General features: G+C 39.1%; 1 protein-coding gene across 1 annotated transcript in view; it reads right to left on the bottom strand.

The window, feature by feature from the left end:
• TENM1 (teneurin transmembrane protein 1) overlaps window positions 1–21,469 on the bottom strand; it is a 253,686-nt gene that overhangs the window by 52,504 nt on the left and 179,713 nt on the right. Inside the window, exons 17-21 of the mRNA XM_009331179.1 lie at window positions 19,861–20,128; window positions 14,120–14,263; window positions 9,307–9,556; window positions 8,381–8,401; window positions 4,092–4,324 (exon numbers count right to left, since the gene is read on the bottom strand). Coding sequence (XP_009329454.1) covers window positions 4,092–4,324; window positions 8,381–8,401; window positions 9,307–9,556; window positions 14,120–14,263; window positions 19,861–20,128 — 916 coding nt within the window. The remainder of the gene's footprint in view (window positions 1–4,091; window positions 4,325–8,380; window positions 8,402–9,306; window positions 9,557–14,119; window positions 14,264–19,860; window positions 20,129–21,469) is intronic.

The following is a 21,469-nucleotide window of genomic DNA, read 5'->3' as shown; positions in this document are numbered from 1 at the left end:
ACTGATTTTTAATTTAAGCTTTCATTTGTGTTGCTAGTTCATGGCCATGGGTCTGAGTGAAAAAGGTTCTTTGCTACAGCTGTGTATAAGAACCATGATTGCATGGGATTTAGAATTACTCCAACCTTCTACATTTCCCTGGTGCTTACTTTGAGGTCACTGCATCTGTAGTGAGGCCACCGTACTTAAGTACTCTGTGCTCAGTGTGCAGTTTTTAATTCTTGAGGCATTGACTGTACACATAGCTTGCACAGACAGTGTGTGCATCTATCTTCTGGTTCTAGAGTCTGGTCTGGACCCAGGAGTCAAAAAGCAGACGCTGCAGGACTTTAGATGTTTAAATCTTTGGATTTAGTGCTTGGGCTTCCAAATGTTGTAAATCACTTCTGACACTTAGGGTTCAATCATTGGAGGGACTTACTGTTTTCACAAAAGTTACTTAGTTTGTGTTTCCACCACAGCTGTCCTGTGTGAATGCTCTGAGATGGTCACAAATACAAGGTAATTGAAATCAGATGTTAATCTAAGACACTTTTCTTAGTATACTGACTGGGAGATGCTGTAGCTCAGCAAAAATGTGGTAACTTGATTGTCTCAGCCTCTCACTGCCTCTGCCGATTAAGCTTGGAAAGTCAAATCTGTTTACATCTCTAAAGCCCACTGATTTCAGAAGGGCAGGGTAGGTAAGTGTTTAATGCCTTTGATCTAGGCGTTGGCTTTGCAGTGCTAAGCAGAACAACTCCCAGGTATTTCTATTAATTATAGTGCTTCTTACTGCTCCAATATTCAATGACTAATCTAGTTAAAATCAGGACACTATCCCTTAGTGCCTTATTATAAATACTAATCCGGATTGTTTAAATGATAGTGTTGGTGACTAGATGTGCCATAAATACTTTTTATCAAAAAATCCCCAAACCCACCAAACAGAATTCCCCACCCCAAAATTAAAATCTGTTACTTGGTAAAGTTCAAGTGATTGGAATTCTGTCAATGATTAATATCTTGTGTAGTTACTTCTTCATTTTCAATATCTTCTTGTGTAATAAATGTGTTCAGCTTGTCACAGATCTTATTTTATGTCCCCGCCTTGTATCATTTCACATTCTGCTTAAGTACTTGGTCATCTATTACATGACTCATTAGTCTGAGATCTCTACAGAATTAAAGAAAGTTGCAGTAAAAATAATATATTGAAGTTCAAATTTCAACTACATCACCCATGCATGTTTAAAAGCATCTTTCAAAGTCAGCTCAACATACAATAGTGCAAGATTAATGTTCACGAAGCCCCATCTCTAGTCCTTCACAGAGAAGTGGGAACAGACTGAACAAGGCTATGCGTGTTTGTTACCTGCAAAATAAAAGTTATGGAAAGCAGATCAAATCATAATTGATCAGTGTGACTTCATGCTGTTTTCCTGTCTGGCATTTAATTCCTGGTCACTAGGCAAACGCAGTCTTGCCAAATAAAGATAATGAGAAATAAAAGTTGATGGAAGACTTAAATCATTAAATAATAATCTAGGACTCTCCCAAAACCTACCTGCATGCCCACTGAAGTAGAAAAATTGTTATGAGTTCAAAAAAGTCAAAACAGCTTTTGAAGCAACTTTCATTCAGAAAAGTAAATAGGAAAAAATATTTGAATCTCCACTTATTAACATACTTCTGAGGATGTTACCAAACAGGATTAAGTTTCACAAGTGTTACACAGTAGGTATTTCTTATCAACTTTGCAAATGGATAAACTGAGTCATATAGATAAGCCCTTATTTAGAGTCACAAGCAGCCGGTAGCGAAAATGAGAATACAACTTTTGAGCTGTAACTAACCAAGGTCAGATGGCCACTAAACAGAGTTCTTTCTCAGATATTACCTTTCTACCAAGTAAGAGGTAAATTTATTTTTCATTTATAACAGGAAAAAAAAGTAATACTCAGGACAAAAATAAGAAGGCAAATGGAAAAAAAAAGCTAAAAATTTTTCCATTTCAGCTTAAAAAATAAATGCTAATCTTGTCTGGTCATTGAGTAATGCAAGTGATTATATTTAATAATCTCTTGGCAATTACTCTGTCTTTATCTGCATTATCAGGTACCTATTTTCGCACTGTAAAAAATCTCAGAGGTGAGAAATTAGAAGCAATTCATTTATTTCTGTGATCAAATACATAACATTGCGTTGCTTTGTGTTCACGTATTTTTGAACATGGATAAGATGTTGGTGAGTCTGTGGACTCACCGACATTTTTGCCAGTGTTTCCTGCCTCCTAGAAAAAATATTTTTGTGTGTGCTGTTTGAATGTTATGTCAGTAGAAATGTGATATCTTCTGACTTGACAATTATTCCAATAACGAGCAAAATAAGTGATCCAAAAGAATTTCTAAAACTGTATTTAAGTATGTGAGACTTTTAGGTTTATTGATCTATGAGTACCTGGCAAATACTTCCTACTACTTTCCAAGGTTATTCAACCTCTTACAGTTTAGAGGAAAACAAGGACATGTACTTACAAGGCCATTATGATAATACACAGCTAATTGTTCATACTGTGCTGGTGACTACAGGTTGATGCTGTGTTTTGCTAGGCCCTGTACAAAAAGGGAATGTGGCAGTCCATAGTTCCTTGAGATTAAAATCCAAACCCCAAAACATAACAAATCTGACAATTTCAAACCGATGTAATGTAGAGTAGATGCATAAGTCAAAAGCAGCTGGGAGCTATTACCTGAATTTGCCAAGATATGAGCCATTGTCTGCTAACAGTTAATTTCTTAATATTTTCTGGCTGCCCCAGAACTCATGAATTGTACTTTTATTCGTTTTAATTTCTAAGACTAGAACCTTCTGTTAAGGAAGCCAGCTATGCATGGGTATTTTTAAAGTAAATAGCGTATTACAAATTTTCACCAACATACTTCCCCAATAAGAAAATAAGATGAAACAACTAATTGTATTGTAATTAGATATAATCGATTGTAATCAGCAATAAAACATTGATCATTTTGCTGCTAAAGGATCCGAAAACCTTTGTTTTCTACTATTTTTAGAATTGATTCATTACATTAATTAGCTGCCTGAAGATTAACATTTATTTGTACTTACCTTCTATCACTAAAGACATGTTAAAGTCACTCTATAATTACAACGTGTCTCTTGCTAAGCCTTAAAACAGGATAATTTGCTTGTCTTAGAGGTGTTTCTGCCTGGATATACATTCTAATTTCCTACTGATATACAGCATTCCTTTATTAGCTCACGAAAAATAATCAAACCCCTTCCTTAGAGCTAGTCATTAGGAGGGAGCGGTGTGCTACAGGGGGAGCATGCTAAAAGCCCATTCGGGGCTCTGCCATGGGAGCTGCTGAGTACCCTTTGTTCCAGGGATTTCGGTGGGAGGTGAGGATGATCAGCTGCTTTAGAGCACCAAATCCGGAGACTTTAACGCAGTTCTAATGCACGCTGCAAGGGGATCAATTGTGGCGCTGGTGGGGATTCAAGGCTTCACACGCATTTTGCCTGTGACAATACAGGATGTACTCTTGATGGGAAGGCTGCAGCAAAAGGCTTATTTCACGTGCAGTAGGTGAGATGCTCATATTTTGCAAAGTGCATTTAATGAGGAAAGACAAACTAGAGTTCCAAATAAACTTGATTTTGCTGGCTGTCTGATTTGAACAGCCCTGACTTAATGTGTATGAGTAAGCTCTGTTAACATTACAAGAATCACCTGAATGCATAAAATATAAAAAATTGACTTTGCAACCATATTATTTGCTTAAAAGTTAAATATAATTAAATGCTGCCACCTTGCAATAGAAAGGTAGTAAAAGAGGAGTGTTGCCATGGAAGGAAAGAGTATTTCAGGGGATGCTAGCTGGAGCCTGCTGCTCATGCTACTGCCTCATAAAGGACCGGTTGTATTAAAAACATGAGTGAGCTTTATGAAATGATTTGGCTTGCTAATAGTTGGTTAAATCATCACCTCAGACCAATTTTTGTACATCTAGTCGCATCTGAGTTTCTAAGTAATGGAAGGCAATGACAGATGACCAACACCAAGTACTTTAGATAGGTTCTTTTCTTACCTCTTGGACTGTTGAGAGATGCCTCGGATGCCTTTCCGCCATCTCCACAGTGACTCTGGTCAAATGGAAGGCACTGATCACCTGTTCCTGCCACCACGTCTGTGTTTTTGGCCAGATCCTTTGTTTCAATGAGAGATTTTGCTTTGTAGACTTTTCTGGTGTTGGTATCCGACAAGTAAAGGGATTCTGACACTGGATCAACAGCCAGGTAATATTTATGTGCAGGGCTTGTACTAAAACAGAAAAGAGCATGAAAGTTAAATTGTTTTTCTTTTTAATCTCTGTTCATGGTAGCGTAACACTTCTGAAGACATCTGTTTAATGATTTGGAGATGACAGAGGCATAGGTGAGACCAGCTTTAATGTAGCTTAAGCAAGCACCGCTGCGGAGAAGGAAGGAACCGCTACTAGCGGCAGAGCCTGACCAGCCAGCTATGTACCAGGTAGCGAACTTATGCAGAGAGTGGTATTGGTGGAGTTAGTCTGTCCATTAGTACCATTACACCCAGTATAAAGCTAACTGGAGTGACTGCAGCTTAGCTATAATTATTACTACCAAAAGCAAGGTCATTTTTCTATACCTGCTAAGTCCTACTACTCTTGGCACTGAAAACAAATCTACGACTTGCAGCAAAGTGAATCACAGACTGTTCTGCATGGGCACAAATACCCACTCTTGGTTATTTTTATCTGTTTCTAAACCTTAGGAAATATGAAGGTGTGAAATATGGTGCCTTAATTCATGCCGACTGCATTGTCAGGAGCAAGGCAGAAGGCCAAGTACTGTCAGTGCAACTAGGCATGAATTAATGCACCATAATTCATGCACTGAAGTGCCTTATTGAGATTATAAAATGTTATTTTAAAAAATATTTACATATGTTAATTTAAATGGCAAGGATCATAAATTCTAATCGGAGAACTGGGCTGCGTCTTATTAACCAGTAAGACTTTTTGTTTCTTTTTGATTGGAGAGTTAATTTCCAGTTTGAGGAAATTGTCTAAGCACATGGCACACCACGCTGGTGTCCTGAGCCTGGTGAGACTGCAGTGTAGTTCTGATTATAAAATAAAATCAAAACCCAGATAGATGTAGATCCTTTAAAGCACACAGTCGGTTACTGAAATGGTGGGAGATGGGCACAGGCAGAGTGGTGGCCAATGCCCGGCACCTGTTTTGGTGCTCAGACAGTATTTTTACCACTGCCATTTTCCTCTGGGGGGAGGAGGAGGAGGAGATTTCTGACAGGCAGCTGAGCAAGACACTGACCTGCCCCCATCCCCTGTAACTCTACATGGGACTTGCCAATCTGCAGATTAAAAAGATTGCCAAATTTCTTTTTTTTTGTTAGAGACATTTTATTAACACTGGTACATTAACTAACACTTAAGATTGCTGCAACAAATCTGGGAAACGAGTTACTCATCTCAGCTTTGTCAGTTCTGTTTGTGGTGGGTTTGACAACGCTTGGTGTACAGCTTCTTCTGCAGGGCTGGGTTTTCAGGCCACAACAAACCAGGAAAGGAAGAATCTAGATAAAACGGAACTGAAGAACTAGCAGAAGCTCCAGGACAGATATGTAATGTCTGAGATGATACTGACTTATTTTGATTTCAGGTTGATGGAGCCTCTTTACATATGAAGTTTTTGCTCGGCTGAGGCAGATACTGAGCTTTATTAATCATCTATTAGACAGTTCTACCTTACTGAGTAATGTTGCAAAACAATGTAAAAATTACTTATACCTTTTATTTTAGCAATCTACTGAGTACTCTCTATATTACTAAGAAACTTCTAACAGATGATCAGCTGAAATCTATTTCCATTTATAAGTGATAAGGCTAATGCTGTACCATGATAGATGTGATAGAGCTTGGGCCTATTTCTCTGTTCTCTTCTCCATCCAAAAAGGGACAGAAACTACTCAGCATTGCTGAGGATTGGGCCACAAGCTAGACTAGCTTAAAGCTGACCTTAGTCATAAACATCTGTAAAAGACAGAAGGGGGAAATAGGAGAGAGATATTCCCACAGTTGGGGAACAGATGTGAAACCCAGTCCAAGGAAACATAGGGAATGAGAGGACAGTGGTGTGATGACACATGAGTAAGAGAATGAGCTAAAAGCAATTAATGCCAAATTATGATTCACCAGTATTATAAAACTTTGTTTGTTGAAAACATTAAGAATCGTTTGTGCTCTCTGGTGTGAGCTCAGAAGAGACTGGCCAGCCAGAAGATGACTTTCTAATAAAATACTTCTGTGGAAAAAATTGCAAGGAGAATTCTAGATGTTAAATAAACATATTGTTCATCATGCAGAAACTGGCAGAGAACCAGGGGTCATTATATACTTTCCTTGTAGACACATTTTCTGTCATCCTTGTCATTACATTTAATAGACCGGCTGTTAGAAAACTCTTGATGTTTATGCTTAAAGCCTTGCATACTAAAATGTTTAAAGAGTATTAGTACAAAATGGAACAAAATCAAACACTCGCTATGTTTGCAGAAGTTTGCAACCAAATCTAAATCTGAGTTATTTAAATTAGCCTATTAAAAACTGTATCAAGTAGACTAGGATTTACAATGAATCTTTCCAGAACAAGTTATTACTATCCTGTAGTAAAATTTTTCCCTGTAACCTCAAAGCCTAGTTTCCATTTTTACCAGTTATTAATCAGCTTTGTTGTTTCTTATTAAAATCTTGATGACAAAAACAAACGGGATAACTTGTTTTTAAACAGTCAAAAATAAGATCAGTGGCCTTCTCTGTTTACTGGTCTCCAAACTCTATCCCTTTTTACACAGTATTTTCTTTGTCCTGGGTAAAAAGAACTCTTTTCCCCTGCTCTTTTGGAGGCTAAAAGTTGTGTTGAGGAACTGGATTTTGAAGCCTTTTCCTGCTTGGACTGTTGTGAGCCTCTGACACCTTTTAGTTGTTACTTCCACTATGACTATGGCCTTTACAGCCTCAAGAGAATGGCATACAGTGGGACTGCTGAGTATTCCCCCCCAACCTCAAAGACTACATTAACTTCAAGTGATTTCCTCCAATTTTCCACAGATTTCACTTGGACAGAATACTGACAGAGGCAATTATTATTGTAATTAATAGGGCTGGGGTACTTGAGTATTGTCACAACTTGATTTAATTAAGGTTTAAGTTCATCTCAAGAAACTAATACTAGTGAGCAGGTATTAAAAAAATTCTACTTTACAAAAGAAACCCCTGAATTTAAAACCTGATTCATGTTCTGAATGCATTACAGAGTAAATAAGTTCAATTTGCTGCTTTTTTTAGTTTACAGTGATACTGGTCAGATTAGCATGAAGGCAAATGGAAAACAATCCTTCATTTAAAAAATAGAACCTTGCACTTACCAACTAGGAATTATTCTTTCTTTTAAAGTTTTCATTGTAAAATGAGATGTGACATCTCTAAGTAGGCTGGCAAATAACCTATAGTATTCAATAGCATTCTTGTGGCTAAAGCAAGTAATTCCAACCAGCGCTCTCATCCTGCAAACACACGTTCAGTCCACACTCTGCTTCCCACTATGCCACGAAGTTGTCAGCTTAGGTTGTACTAGTGCTGGTTTATTTATCTCATTTAAGTACCGAAATGCTAAGAAGTTTGTTTCTAAGGATACAGACTGCCTTGCTATCTCTTTCTAGCTTGCAATGTCATTTCTGCAGCTGGATCGTTATAACCAACTCCCTCACTGTCCGTCGGAGAAGCCTAATGTATGATGTTCATTCTTTTAAAGAAATCCCTACATTGCAATGCCAAAATGCTAACTGGAAAGGGGGGAAGCCGCTTGCTTTTGCTGTAGCTGGAGAAGCAAGGACTGAGCTGTGACACAGCATCCTCAGTTCTGGGGCCTGCTGTGCACCATCTGTGGCAGATTTTAAGTTCGTAGTATCCTACAACTGCTAAAGCACAGCCCTCTTGTGTGACTTTTTATTATTTCTTTGTTGCTAAAACTCCAGTTTCCTTGGCTGGCTATATCTCTGACCATTCACACATCACGTGAAATGAATATGAAATGCATTCGCAGCTTTTGCGTTTAAACCTCTCCCTCTCCGCTTGCTGATGTTTAGAGGGAGACTTCATCCCTTTTAAGGGAACATATCAAACCTCCTTTACTATAAACAATGGTGAATTTGATTAACATTTATATTTATTAAATTCAGAGTGTTTCTCTGTATCCAGACTTCTAAAAGGACTTTTGTAAGACTGCTTCCTCGCACATGGTTCACATATTGCTGTTACTGTGTTTTACTTACCTGTGTCTTGTGTCTCTGTTCCTAGTAAGACAGATCAGTTCAGGTTTAAAAAAAAAAGAAAGAGACAAGAAATGTTAGTCCTCAGCAAAACTGTATTCTTTGCCTGACTGTTCAGAGCTGTATCCCTGTAACAAAACATTGTTTATCCTGTTACTCAGTATTATTTCTTTCCCTCACACTGCTTCCTTTCTACCGCCTGCGCATTGTGAAGCCAATTCCGAACAATCAGCACACAACATCGTCACCAGCAATGCTAGCTAGTAGGAGATTCATGGGTGTTAAGTAAGAGAAATTTAGTGTACCAGCGACCGAAATCTTTCCTGCTTTCCGCTCTGGCCCTGAAAAGGAATGGGAAGCTGGAGTCATAATTATGGGGGAGTCGTTAATGGTGGCACAGGCCCGGCCTGAGACATGTCAGTCTGCAATGCCAGGTTTGCTCTTGTCCGCTTAAACTGTCACGTCCTCTGTTACAGATGAGGAACAGTTTAACTGTATTAATATTAAATCTGGTAAGTCTATCTTCAGCCATAATGCTGTGACCTGACATGATACTGCACGTATTTGCTATTGAATTATGGGGTTTTCTTCAAAAATACACTGCACGGAATATTTTGACTTTTTTGAGAAATTGTATGAAAAAACCTCACAGGAAGAAAAATTAGCTCTATTAATTTTGCACTTTGTAGAAATTCATTATGCAAACCCTGTTCTAAAGGCCACTTAAGATGCCCTTTTTAACTGATGAATTTAAATAAGCGTAAGTTTTCTGATGATTTTGTTTGACAGTCGCTGAGACATACTCACAAGGCAACTAAACGTGGCTGCTTCTTTAAGTCACGAGTGAAAAAAGGCTCACTGTAGCTTTCATAGGTGTATCACAGCCAGGATAACAAACACCAGTCAGAGAAAGCTAATTATTTTTTTACCTTAATTCTAATATACCAATTGAGTTTCCAGAAGGAAAGATCCGTCTGACAAAATTGAAGTCGCCGATATACACGCTACCATCAGGCCCAGAAGCAAGAGCAACCGGGGCAAAGAGTTTGCTGTTGAGCGCAAGACCGTTGCAGTTGGAGCAAGAGACACTTCGCTGGTGTCCGTTGCCCATCACGGTTGAGATGACGGGCGGCTGCTGGGAAATGAACATGTTTTCACCATTTCCTTTGTGTACAATTCCTAAGGGGGGGCAGAAAACAGAGACAAAAAAAGCAAATGTATAGCATTTAAACTATTCCATGGTTTTGGATTATGCAATCCTCTAGAAAAACCAGATTACCAAAACAGCAACAAACATCGGATCTTTTAAAGACTGTCACAGGGTTCCTTCCACTAATCGCTTCCAATTTTGTGCAGTCCCAAGCTTCACCATCACCATTTTGTTGATTAGTGGTTAGTGGCTATTTTAAAAGCCAACATCATGAAGAGAACTCATGGTCGGTTAATGCTCTAACAAATTGACTGTTAATTGCAGTGCTATCTGATTTCTTGGGGATTACTACTTTAATATTCATTTTATTCATAAATTTTTATTAGGTAGCAGAGGAATTTCTTAGGCAGTTTGAATATTTAATTAAAGGAGATTAATAGCAGGACTACTATGCATTTTTCACAAAAGAGCACTGAGTGGCAGTACAAAATCAATATTCAAATTTAAATGAGTCTCCTTCATGGTATATAAAAATGGTGCCAAGTGCAGCAAAGCCAAGTTAAGTCAAGCAGTCATTCCGAGGCACAAGTGAATTTCTTACCAGCAAGAATATATTAAGTTCTGCCATAAAGTTTAAAACAACTTTCCAGCGTGTCAGTATTTTAGCACTGCTCTGCAGAATATGTTGTTGAAAGTCTTCCCAATTATGAGGTTGGTGATACCAGAGCCAGTACAAATGTGTATTTTATCAAGCTGATAGCTGTAGTGTTTATTTTAAATAACAATGTGGCAATATAGTTAAGTACCTTTAAAATGACATGTTATTGTAAGATTTTGGCTCTTTCTGAAGGGAAGATAGGTATTCTTCTAGACCACGGTCCAAAATCTCTTATTTCCCTTGGAAAGCCCAGTACTTCATTGGAAAAGTGCATGATTAAAGGAATAAACACAAGGGAATATACTTTCTGGAGGACTCTTACACTGGGAAATGAGCATATTCTAGATACTGCAGGAAGTACGTGTTGAGACTCGTCTGAATTTTCCCAAAGTACGGCAAATGTATTTATGTCCTGTCTCTACCAACTTTTGTAAAACTATTTTTTTGTGGCTTTCAGGTAAGTTGGAAGCTAAAATTCTCCTTGGAATTTACTGAGTGTTGCCATAGCTATTTTGAAGGGAATTATATTTTTAAAAATTTATTTCTGAACAATAGAGGACAGAATACATAGATTTGTTTGAACGTTGGCTTAAAAAAAAGCATCTTGGAAATATGCCAGTAAAAATAATGGCAATATCCTCCCTTAACGCACCGGATAAAAATACTACTAAATGAAGATGCTGCCCTTTGTCTGAAATTAACAACGTAAAGGTAATACTTCGACTGTCTCATACAAATGCCAGTAAATAATTAGGGCTCTGGAGAATATGTTTTGCTGTCAGTAAACGTAAGCATGTGCTTAATTTCAGGCTTTCGAGCTGCTGCTTTAATTTTAGTCGGTGCTGTGTTGCACTGGGGCTGAAATTACCGTAAAGCATAAAGTCCCTGTAAAATTACTCCTCCTTCTCCCAGATAAATAAAAACGGAATCAATACACTTGCCCATCAGAAGTAAAATCTAATTCAAAGAATACTCTGAAAAATCGGTTAATAGCACATTCATTTGTATTCATGAGATATAGGTGTCTTTAAAAGGACTCTCTACAGGAACTAGTATTTATGGTATGTGTTCTCTTCTTGATTATGAGAAATGCCTTGACGATCTTCCAAACCGACCAAAACCTTTGTGTTAGAAAATATTAAACTCTACTCATGTCACGAATTAGAAGTGATCAAGCCTCTAAACTGCAGGGGAAAAAAAAAGTGTGAAAAGAACAGTTTAGTACAGCTGAGAGCAGGATGTGATCCCTTGTTAACCTAACAGTGATGTTGATGCAAAACCGTATACATTTAAAAACCTTGACTTTCCAGTGACAGCCACATCGGAAAAATATATTTTATTTCACAACTATGCTGCTGGAATTGGACATCTTTTTTTCTTTCTTTCTTTTCTTAAAGATACTTACATCTAGCAATAGAACGCAGTTTTTACTTGCTGCGGTTTCTGCATGTCAATACTTGTACCTCCATGGCTTAGACTGTGCTATGAAGTGCAATTCTGTAAAATTGCATCTATTTATTTTTACAACTTTTCTTTTGTACTTAGTTTATTTTGTAACATCTCTAAAACAAATAGCCTTTTTGGGGAGGGAGGCAAGCATGTCCACTGTGTCTCTGAGTAGGAACGTTGTGCGCAGCAGTGGGCCTGCTGGAAGACAAGGCTTAGTGGCTGAAGTTAATATAAGCTCCTCGGGACTAGTTAACTAACCAAGCAAAGTGCTTCTAGTTTTAGTTTGAAAACAAAATTGTAATTTGCAATAGGGAATTTCTAGAGAGACGTTTCTGTTATATTCCAATGCTATTTCTGTAGTTAATCCAGTGACAGTGTTTCAAAAACAGATGCAAGTTTCATGCTTCTAAAAAGAGCAGCTCTTCGTACATACAGAGGGAATGCTTTAATTAAAAGTGAAAAATCTCAATATATTCAAACTCGAGAAGGCTACTCATGCTTTTCATTTCACTTGCGGTGGCACGGAGATAAGTCTGAAATGTATAATTCTAAGTTTGAATCACACTCTTGTCCTTATTTAAAGTGCATTTTATATATATGAAATTAGCGGTTCACTAGTTTCTAGGTAAGCCCGGAAGCACACTTGTTATTTTTATCCTTTTGGTTAACACAGTTCACTGTTTGGTTTTGTTACTTTAACGCGAGCCTACCGGCTGCTCTGTTAGGTGTGCACCAGCTATGGTATAGTCACTGTCTTTTCTGCTCCTGTCCTGGTTTTTTAGTTCCTATTTAGGAGCCAGGTGTGCATGCTCAAAGCCCACAGTAATCACAGGGAACATCTGAGACATCACTTAGCTCTGGCTGGGCTTTGTCGTCCTCACTGGAGATGCTCTCACATGCAAACTGTAAGCAGAAGAGACCCACTGATTTCAAGTCAGGCATGCTTGAAGGTAGCGGGCGCAGCCCGGATGACTTCAGAGGAGGTGGCGTGTGGCTGACGGGGCAGTGCTCTCTGGTGTTCTCAGCCACGCAGCTGAGACAGGGCCAGGAAGCAATTTGTCACCGTTTACCCTGTGCTCAGGAAAGCAATGATTTAGCCCTGCTCAGATTATAATTGTATACTTTACAAAATCTCAGAACACGTTAGTGTCTATGGGGTGAATTATAGTAGTAACCGCTGCACTTAGCAGATAGTCATATAAATTGGAGTTACCGCCAGCAATTTAGTCTTGAAATTAAACTATGCAAGTGGTAAATTGGCACTAAGGAGTAGACTAGGGGGCTCGCAGTTGGGGGCTGAGCTGGCTGAGGTCAGATTTCTCTGTGTGTTAAATGTCAATAGCTGGCATTTAAAAGACAATCTATACAAACCAATGAGACAGGGTATGAAAGAACCGCTGTTTAAAATGTCAAACTATTTTAAATCAAAACAGAAATCCAGATAATTTACAAACTAAATCTGACCTTTTGTATTTGGAATATTTATACCGTAGCTACGCATTCAACAACAGAACTTGTAAAAACCTGACAGTTGTACAGCTGTGCATGAATCTTCATTAACAGAAGTTTGCAGATGGAAATAGATTTTCATGGACAGACTCTCAGCTGGAGGAAATTGAGACAACTTTACTGAATCCAATGCTCTGCTGATTTATAAGTGCTGAAATCTGACCCCAAGTTTCTCTTCCCCTGGACAGTGAGATACCTGTTTATTGGCAAAACCATACTTTTCTAGTTACCATAATTTATCTACAAGTATTATTTTAATAATTTAATCCCACTAATTCCTGATTGATTCCTGATGTTAAGGGAGGAAAAGAAGAACGCCCAGGAATAAAACAAAAGCAATGAGAAAACAGATTCAAGTCTCCATGCTTGAATCTCTACGCAGGGTTAATGTTATGACACCAAAAGCGTTTACAGCTGTTTTTCTAATGCTTCGAAAGGTGCTGGATTGCTTGTCCTGAAGAGTAACTTACTGTGCTTCTCCACAGAGTGGGCAGCCACAAAAGCTTCTGCATAAGTGGTTTCAGAAGTGCTACCTCTCACTCAGCCGGCCTGTTTTCCTGCACCGTTTGTCTCCCTGGTGCTGTGATGCTACTAACCGATGTCAGTCATAGGATGAATTAGGGGTGTAGGCGCTTCACTGAGAATATAACACACTATAAACTGACCTAAAAGGTGGTACTTCTATACCAACAGCGTGAGAACAAACCTAAATTAGTATGCCCTTTATCCATCCAAATGACCAAAACGTGTTAGCTATCACAAGAGTTAGTGATATCAGTGTTTAATACCTGGGAGCCAGAACATTAAAAATATCCTTTCAGATGGCATTTACAGTACAGTTCTCAATAAATGAGGGTGCACATTCAAACAAAGAGGATTACACATTAGGAAGTGTAATGCTTAAAATCTGAACAATTAATTCCTTTAAAATTTGTATTCTTCTTCTGCGTGGCCAGTTAATAAAGGAAGGACTTACCACTTTGTGGATTTAATACATGGTGTTTGTTTATAGACCAGCCTCCCAGATTTGAAGCATCCATTTCAAAGCCTTGAAGGATTACCGTTCTCTTCTCCCACAGAATAAAATCAGGACATGTTTCATATTCATACCCCACCGACACTGCAAACAAATAATTAAACATCTATCAGTCTACCTTTTCCTCTGCGAACTGCTAGGTAATTTTTCATTCCAGGTTTTGATATTCATCTGTCAAGTAATGATGCCACTAATTTTCCTCTGCCTGATTGCTATTGTTGAATGGTATTTTTTAAAAAGGATTTTAAGAGATTAGTATGTTATTACAGCTATAGTTACTACTGTTTCAAAGCAGAAAATTTTCTGTGGTATCAGTTATGGATTTCTTAAGCAAGTCATTCTCCAATGACTCCTGACTTGATTGTTTATTGCATTTCTGCTAATTACCTGAATAACAGCTTAAGCAGGAAAGAATCCATGTTAAAACAAACTGGTTTTAGTTTGTTTGCTAACTGTAAAAAACTGTAGTTAGGCAGAAATGGATTGCCAAGCTGAAAATTTCTAGAATTAAACATTTATCTTAACAGGCTTGCACATCACATGGCTCCCCTCTACAGCTGGCCAAAATACCTGCTGAAAATCTTGAATTTCCCTAAGGATGGTGGTTTTTGGGGGCGCTCAAACTGACCACAACCTTCCCTTTAGTACTTCAGTAAAACAAAAAAAAACCTCTTCAAAATTTAATTTTGGTGTATCTCGTATACCAACTTTTTTTTAAAACGTTATTTATCTCCTCTAGTTAACCCTTTTAGATTTCAGTGCAACTCATTCATAAAGGAAGAATGTTACTTTGACACCAAATCCCAAAATTTGATCTAGGAAGTGTTGAGATAGGTCAGCCTTTCCAAAATAAAAATGTCTTTAAAATATTTTAATATACCAAATAAAAAATATTTTAAAAAACAGTTTTCTGACATTTATCAATATTTTCCTCTCATTTTTTCTATGTAGCAGCTTTAGGTACGTTTTACTTGAACCATAAATAGTTTTAATACTATCTAAATTCCATTACTGGATGCAATCAAAAGATTTTGCAGGGAGCGTTTGTGTTTGTGAGATAAATGTTTTATGGTAAACTGAAAAGCTGTTCCTTACAGCAACTTCACGTAGAGCTGCTGCTTTATTTTAGAAGAACGAACCTGCTTTTGCAGCTAAACTCTGACTTGTAAAAATCACATCTCCTTAAGTGCTGTAAATATTGTATGTTTCAAACATTATAGGCTTCAGGGTCCAGCAGCTACTCTGTCCAATTTCTCTGTTACAGGAGCTCTTATGACTAACAGCAGCGATGTTTCTGGGTAGCTCCCTGGGCTGAGTGCCCCGCTGTGGGCATGGACCCTCTTCCAGAACAGCCACATCCTGCGCTGGGATGAGCCATCAAGGTTCAGTAACCAAACACGCTATTTTCTAGGTGTTAATGCAGAGAGAAGATAAAGGGTAGATTTTTTTCCTATGAAGCAACCTCACACTTGCCACCTACTCGTTAGCATCTTCACTCCAATCATGCACTTAACACATTCAATCCTGGGTCAGATGTATATACTTGGAAAGAGTAAAGACCTGTAACGCTCAGCCCTGCTCAGCAGATCCACAGGACAGTTCATCAGCTGCTGTAGGTACCGTGCTGGTATCTGGGTCGAGGGAGGTATAACAATTTATACCATCTGAGAATCTGTGCCAATGGGTCCACAGCGGCACATTTACCAGGACTGTAGCTAACGCTGTAAAGTGTCTGCTATTCCCTGCCTATAGCTGATGTTTCTGAGCTACCAAATACCCTCTAGAGGTTATCAATCATCCCCTTTCTTAAAAGTTCACCGTTCCCTGCTCTCATAATTATTGTCTGTAGCTGCCTTTTTGTCCCTTCTCAGCAGTGAGACACACGTGGACACATGCCCATTCATGTGTGTCTACAACTGTGTTTCTACGTATGCTTATGAAAGAAAGTATATTTCTCAAAGGCGGCTATGCTCCAAAAAGGAATATCTGTGTAATCTTAAAGCAGGGTCTCCTGAAACATCTAACTGGAGGTACTGATGTACCATCCAGTTTTGCATGCAAAGTAATCAAGCATAACAGTTGTAAGAGCAACCAAGTGACTGCAGTGCCACTTGAAAATTAAGTATTTTGTTACTGGCAGGTTTTGCAAAATGTAATTTTGGAAGTGAAACAACAATCTCAGTCAGCTTACCCTCATTGTGGGGTGTTATTTTTCTGGTCAAATTAATTTATAGCCCTTTTTTGAGGTGACTGAGATTCCACTGCATGAAGGAGAACTGCAGTGACCGTGTTTTTTGGACACTAACAGCCAGCAAGTACAGCTGTTCTTTGCAGTCTCAAAATGGATTTCAAAAGATTTATGAAATCATCTGTACCAAAAATCTATTATTTTCATACAACTAATTAGAAGAAGGAACAATAATTTTTTAGTAGTGCCAGCATATCCCAGCTTAAGGGGGCTGTTGCCAAAATACAGGTAAGAAATAAAAGACACACTTAACCAGGACGGTAACCTTTGCTTCAGCCTCACCTGAAATAGTTGTACTTACCAGCATCTTACTTCTTCGAACAACGAATATAATGAACTCAATCAATGTAACAAGTACAATAATAAACAGAGAAGACCTAAGACTATTCTGCTTGAGGGCTGGTTTATAGTCACACCCAGAAGGGTTAGTCCTCCCGCGCCACTTCATGCTGCTGGGTAGGATGCAAGGGCTCGCGGGAGTAAGACTGAGCATGTATGGAGTTATTATACAGGAGCATTGCTACTGGAATCCTTCCTTTTTCTATGTTAAATTACAAGGGGACATAGCCTTTACCACCAAGGTTTTGTGTGTCAACATCCGCATGATGTTTTTTTTATTCAGAACAAAAAAAAATGCTACTTTATCATCTCAGTTGTTACTCTGAGAAGAGAAAAATGGCCTCTCGTTCGGCACGTGGGGACTAGACAAACAGCAGCAAACATTCCTCCAACAAATTTAAACAGAGCCACTTGTGTGTGGAAATATGCTCAGAAAGTCATCTTTTCTGTAACTGGTTATGTGATCGTTGCTGTCAACAACCCTGAAGAAAAATAAAGATGTTTATAGTATTTATAAAACCAAAAGCAGATGGTTATATTCCTGAGTTCCAGGACTCCAACCTGCTACAATTTAATTTAATTAAAATGAAAACTGAACAGAATGCATTATTAAATATTGGTAATATACTGGCAGAGGAAATTATTTTGACAAAAATTCATATAATGGATGCAGATAAAAGTCCCTGAGTACTACAGTGTGTCAAATTAAATAAAGCTTTATTGGAATCTAACAAAGCATGCTAACAATGCACTTACTTACTTAAAATATAAAGACTTTTGCTTCTATTCTGCAAGAAGCATAATTAACCGAAACTTTAAGGAAAAGAAAAAAAATATTAAGCACCAATTAAATAATTTAAAAGTTGTTATCCAGCACTGTTGCATAAGCTTTATTCATATTTAAACATATTACGCTCACCTACTTCTAATTTGGGAATCTGTAACTACAGTATTATTTCATAAGATGTTACGTATTTGATTTAAATTGTTTTAAAGTCCAGATATGTACTGGACTTCATGATCATCAGAAGACTCTGAAATGATGCAGAGGGAGCAGGCGTACTCAACCGTTCCCTCTCAAACACACACCTTCGTGTTACCGTGCAGTGACAGACTCTGAACACAGGGCACGCGGAGCCCTGCCGGGGAAAGCCCCCGGTGGCACCCGTGACCCCTCCGGTCCTGCCTGATCACCCACGGGAGTGCCAAAGGGCACACTGGAATTTTTTTTCATTTCTGGATTTGCACAAATATGTGTAAGTGAAACCAACAACCTATTTAACACCTTCCCTCACCGCAAAACACTAGCAGGAATCTGTATCTGCAACGGGCTAGGGCTAGATTTGCCCCCTAACAAGGAGGTTTCATGAGACGGACGGGCCGAAAAGGGCACCCCTGCTCCCCACCACGCGCCATACCCGGGACGTTCAGAGCCCTCTCTGGTGCCAGTGCCAGCACCTGACCGACCCCTTCGAAACGCTGTCCACCCTTCTGCAGCTGTGAGCCAGATGTGGTAGATCAGATGCAGATATGACGATGCAGCAATTCAGGACACCTTGCACTGAGGGTGGAGTTTTAATCACTTCAGGCCACTGTAATGTGTGAGCTACGGCTGGAATGAAAAGAAAGACCCGCGCTTTTGCACTAGCGTTCATAGCAGATCAGGAAACTAATGAAGCTGAAAAATTATCACTTATTTTCTGGTTGCTTCAGTTTTCAACTGAATTTGTTCCAGATCTGGCTCATTTCATGATCGAATGAATGCGAGTGGTGGCCCTGGGATAAGGAGGGAACGTCCCTGCTGGCAGCAGCCTGCAGTTGTATCTCTTGAAGCAGACTGTGGGACCACAGCCCTAGAATAAGCTCCTTGTTTTCTGATATATTCCTATGTGCACGGCATGGTGTAAATCATACTCCATATTTTTGTCTCATAACCCTTTGTGGACACCAGTGGCTACGTCTGCATCATTCTCTAAGTAGAAATCCTCCTAAGAAGGAGGATTGTAGCACTTTCACTAGGAAAGTGCTACAATCCTCCTTCCTCCCATCGCCTCTCCACGCAGCTGCCTCGCAGACTACCTGGCTGGGCGCACACGACGACACAGTCACGCACTAGATGCTCTGGGAGTTGCAGGGCTTGCTTAGCCTGCGTGGCACCTTTTGGCTTTGCACGGGCCCATTTGCAGGCAAACTGCCTGTATGGATAACACAGCAGGTCCTGAAGAGAGCTTCTGGCTGCCCCTCAGAACAGCATTTTCATATACGGAATGAGGCATATTCCTTGGAAGGGTAGAGGGCTCCATGTAGCCCTTGCTATTGTTGGTTTATAGCCTGCTATAATTCCCCTGACTGACTTAAAAAGCAAAACAAAACTGCTAAGGAAGTGAATAGGGCTTATTCACAATACTGAGCTTTGCTGGTAAGGTAAATAATCTTAATGGAAGGTATCTATAAGATTAGTCCATTAAGCAACATAAGCCCAAATTCAATTAAAAAAATAGCAAGCCTTTTAAAAAACAAACCATGAAATTAATGAAAAAAATGGCTGGCTAAATAAAATGTATTTGCACAGGCAGCACTTCCGTAGCAATTCTCAGAATAGCTGCTTGTGCTGCATGGTAAAGAAAGCCTATGAAACACAATGACTTTCGTATAAGCATCTTTAAACAACAAATCAAGACGTTTTAACTGTTGGGGACGTGAAATGTAGTAAGAAAGGATGCCTAAAAGTTAGAATTTTGTAAACCCTAAGTGGAGATGACATTTTAAATGTCACAGCCAAAAAATGACAGAAAAAAATGACACACCAAAGGTCATATTCAAAGTAACATTCAAAAACAAAGACAGCTGAATATAATGCTGTTAGTACATAACCATTCTCCAAGGGAAAAGGGGATTTTCAAATTGATTAAATTAGAGAGATGACATTGGAAGAATAAGAAAAAAAATGTTCTCAGGAAATCATACGAGTCACTTTAGCTAAAGAGGCATTTGATTTCAAAGAATGTTAGTGTAGCAACAAAATTTATAAGCCGTATTTTCCTGGCTTCATGTGTGTGAGCGCTTCTGCTTACATCAAGGTGATTCTACATACCCATAGCCTCGGCCAGACCCGAAACCTTCTGTCCATATATATCTGTCTTATTCCAGGCAAACGTGTAGACCAAATTGGCTGCAGCAGGAAACCATTTCTGAAGCAGACGTCCTTCAACAGCAACTGTCAGATGGACTTTTGTCATTCCAGAAGGGATGGTTGTGTGTGTCAAAATAATGCGCAGCAAAGTTTTATACCCTGGTGTTCGACTGCTGAGATAACTCAGCTTCACAAAACTCGAAGGAATTGGGATCTCCTCCTGGACCACCTTGGAAAAAAACACATCATTTTATCTATAGCCAAGAAAAATGCAAAATTCTAACAACAACAGCGGGTGCTTATTTTACATTTCACAATCATGATGTGAACACAACACCACTTAAAAGACCGACGTCTTCTGTGTTTATTTCAGCAATGCAGTAGCCAGGCACATTACAAAATGTCCAACGCCGGAAACTGCTCTGTCAACTTACTCGATGGTGGTCTGGCTATTTTGATAAAGAACCTCTTCCCCTAATGCTTTATGCTTATCTGCTGAGGAGCAAACGTTATCTCTGCAGACATATTCATACATGAGAGCTCTACAGCTTTACCTTGGCTGTGTTATTTGGTTTACTTAACGAGTGTTCTTAACCAGAATACAATTAAAAACTTTTTTAAAATACGCACACACTTTATGTATTACCTTATGATTTGAAGATGCTATCCTGCTTTAGAGGTAATAACTCTAACCTGGGGAGACCTAAGAAAGAAAACAAACCTTCCTGCTGGACCATCTTCTGTGAGAAGTGCTTGCAGTAAGGCTAAGCTTCAGCAAGAAGGGGCATGGCATACGAAGGCGCAGCGTAAGAAACCTAACAAGCTAGCTGGGGACACACGGCAGCGAAGATGAAACACTCTGGGTGTCAGAGTCATCTAGCTAACAGGTAAGTCCCCAGGGTGTGCAACAGAGTTCAAATCCCACGGCACTGCTGTCAGTGCCGCTGTCTGAATCACTTGGATTAAAGCTGGCTTGGATATGCCCACTGTGGGGTAGTATCAATTCCTGGCTGCAATGAAGATCAGCCCTCAGCAACTAGAAGGACTGCAAAGACTGCGAGCTTGTGAGGGGAAAAAAAGAAACTTGGCCTTGGCCTTTTGAATGATGTGGGCCTTGGAGCTACAAAAAGGGATTTAGCTCTTGTGATCTCCTGAGAGGAAGGAGTTCTTCTGGGACAGACTGTGAGGAAGAGCAGGCGAGAGAAGAGAGCAGCTTTTTGGAGGATGCCACCGCAGTCACTGAAAAGCCACTGAAAACTAGACTGTGCTTAACGAGGTTCATGATTTTAGTGTATTTCCGCAATAACAAGCCAACCTGTCACAATGTCAAATTCGTCAAGCTTGGTAAAATACAAACTGTTTTGTTTGTATTCCCCAGTTTTTCAATTTTTCTTATTTAACAATAGAAACTTCACTTTCAAAACAATTTTATTTACACATTGCAACAGTATCACTGTCATAGGATTGCTGCAGTACAGCTGGAGGCCTGCCAGCACTTGTCGTTTCGACATATGAAATGTAGTGTTGCCAGGGAAATCCTGCTCCCTTCATTGTGCCTGATTTGCAGTGT

The sequence above is a fragment of the Pygoscelis adeliae genome, unplaced genomic scaffold, assembly GCF_000699105.1.
Source record: "Pygoscelis adeliae isolate BGI_AS28 unplaced genomic scaffold, ASM69910v1 Scaffold100, whole genome shotgun sequence".
NCBI lineage: Eukaryota > Metazoa > Chordata > Aves > Sphenisciformes > Spheniscidae > Pygoscelis > Pygoscelis adeliae.
The sequence above is the reverse complement of the archived record's forward strand: the minus strand, read 5'-3'. Positions and strand labels throughout refer to the sequence as shown.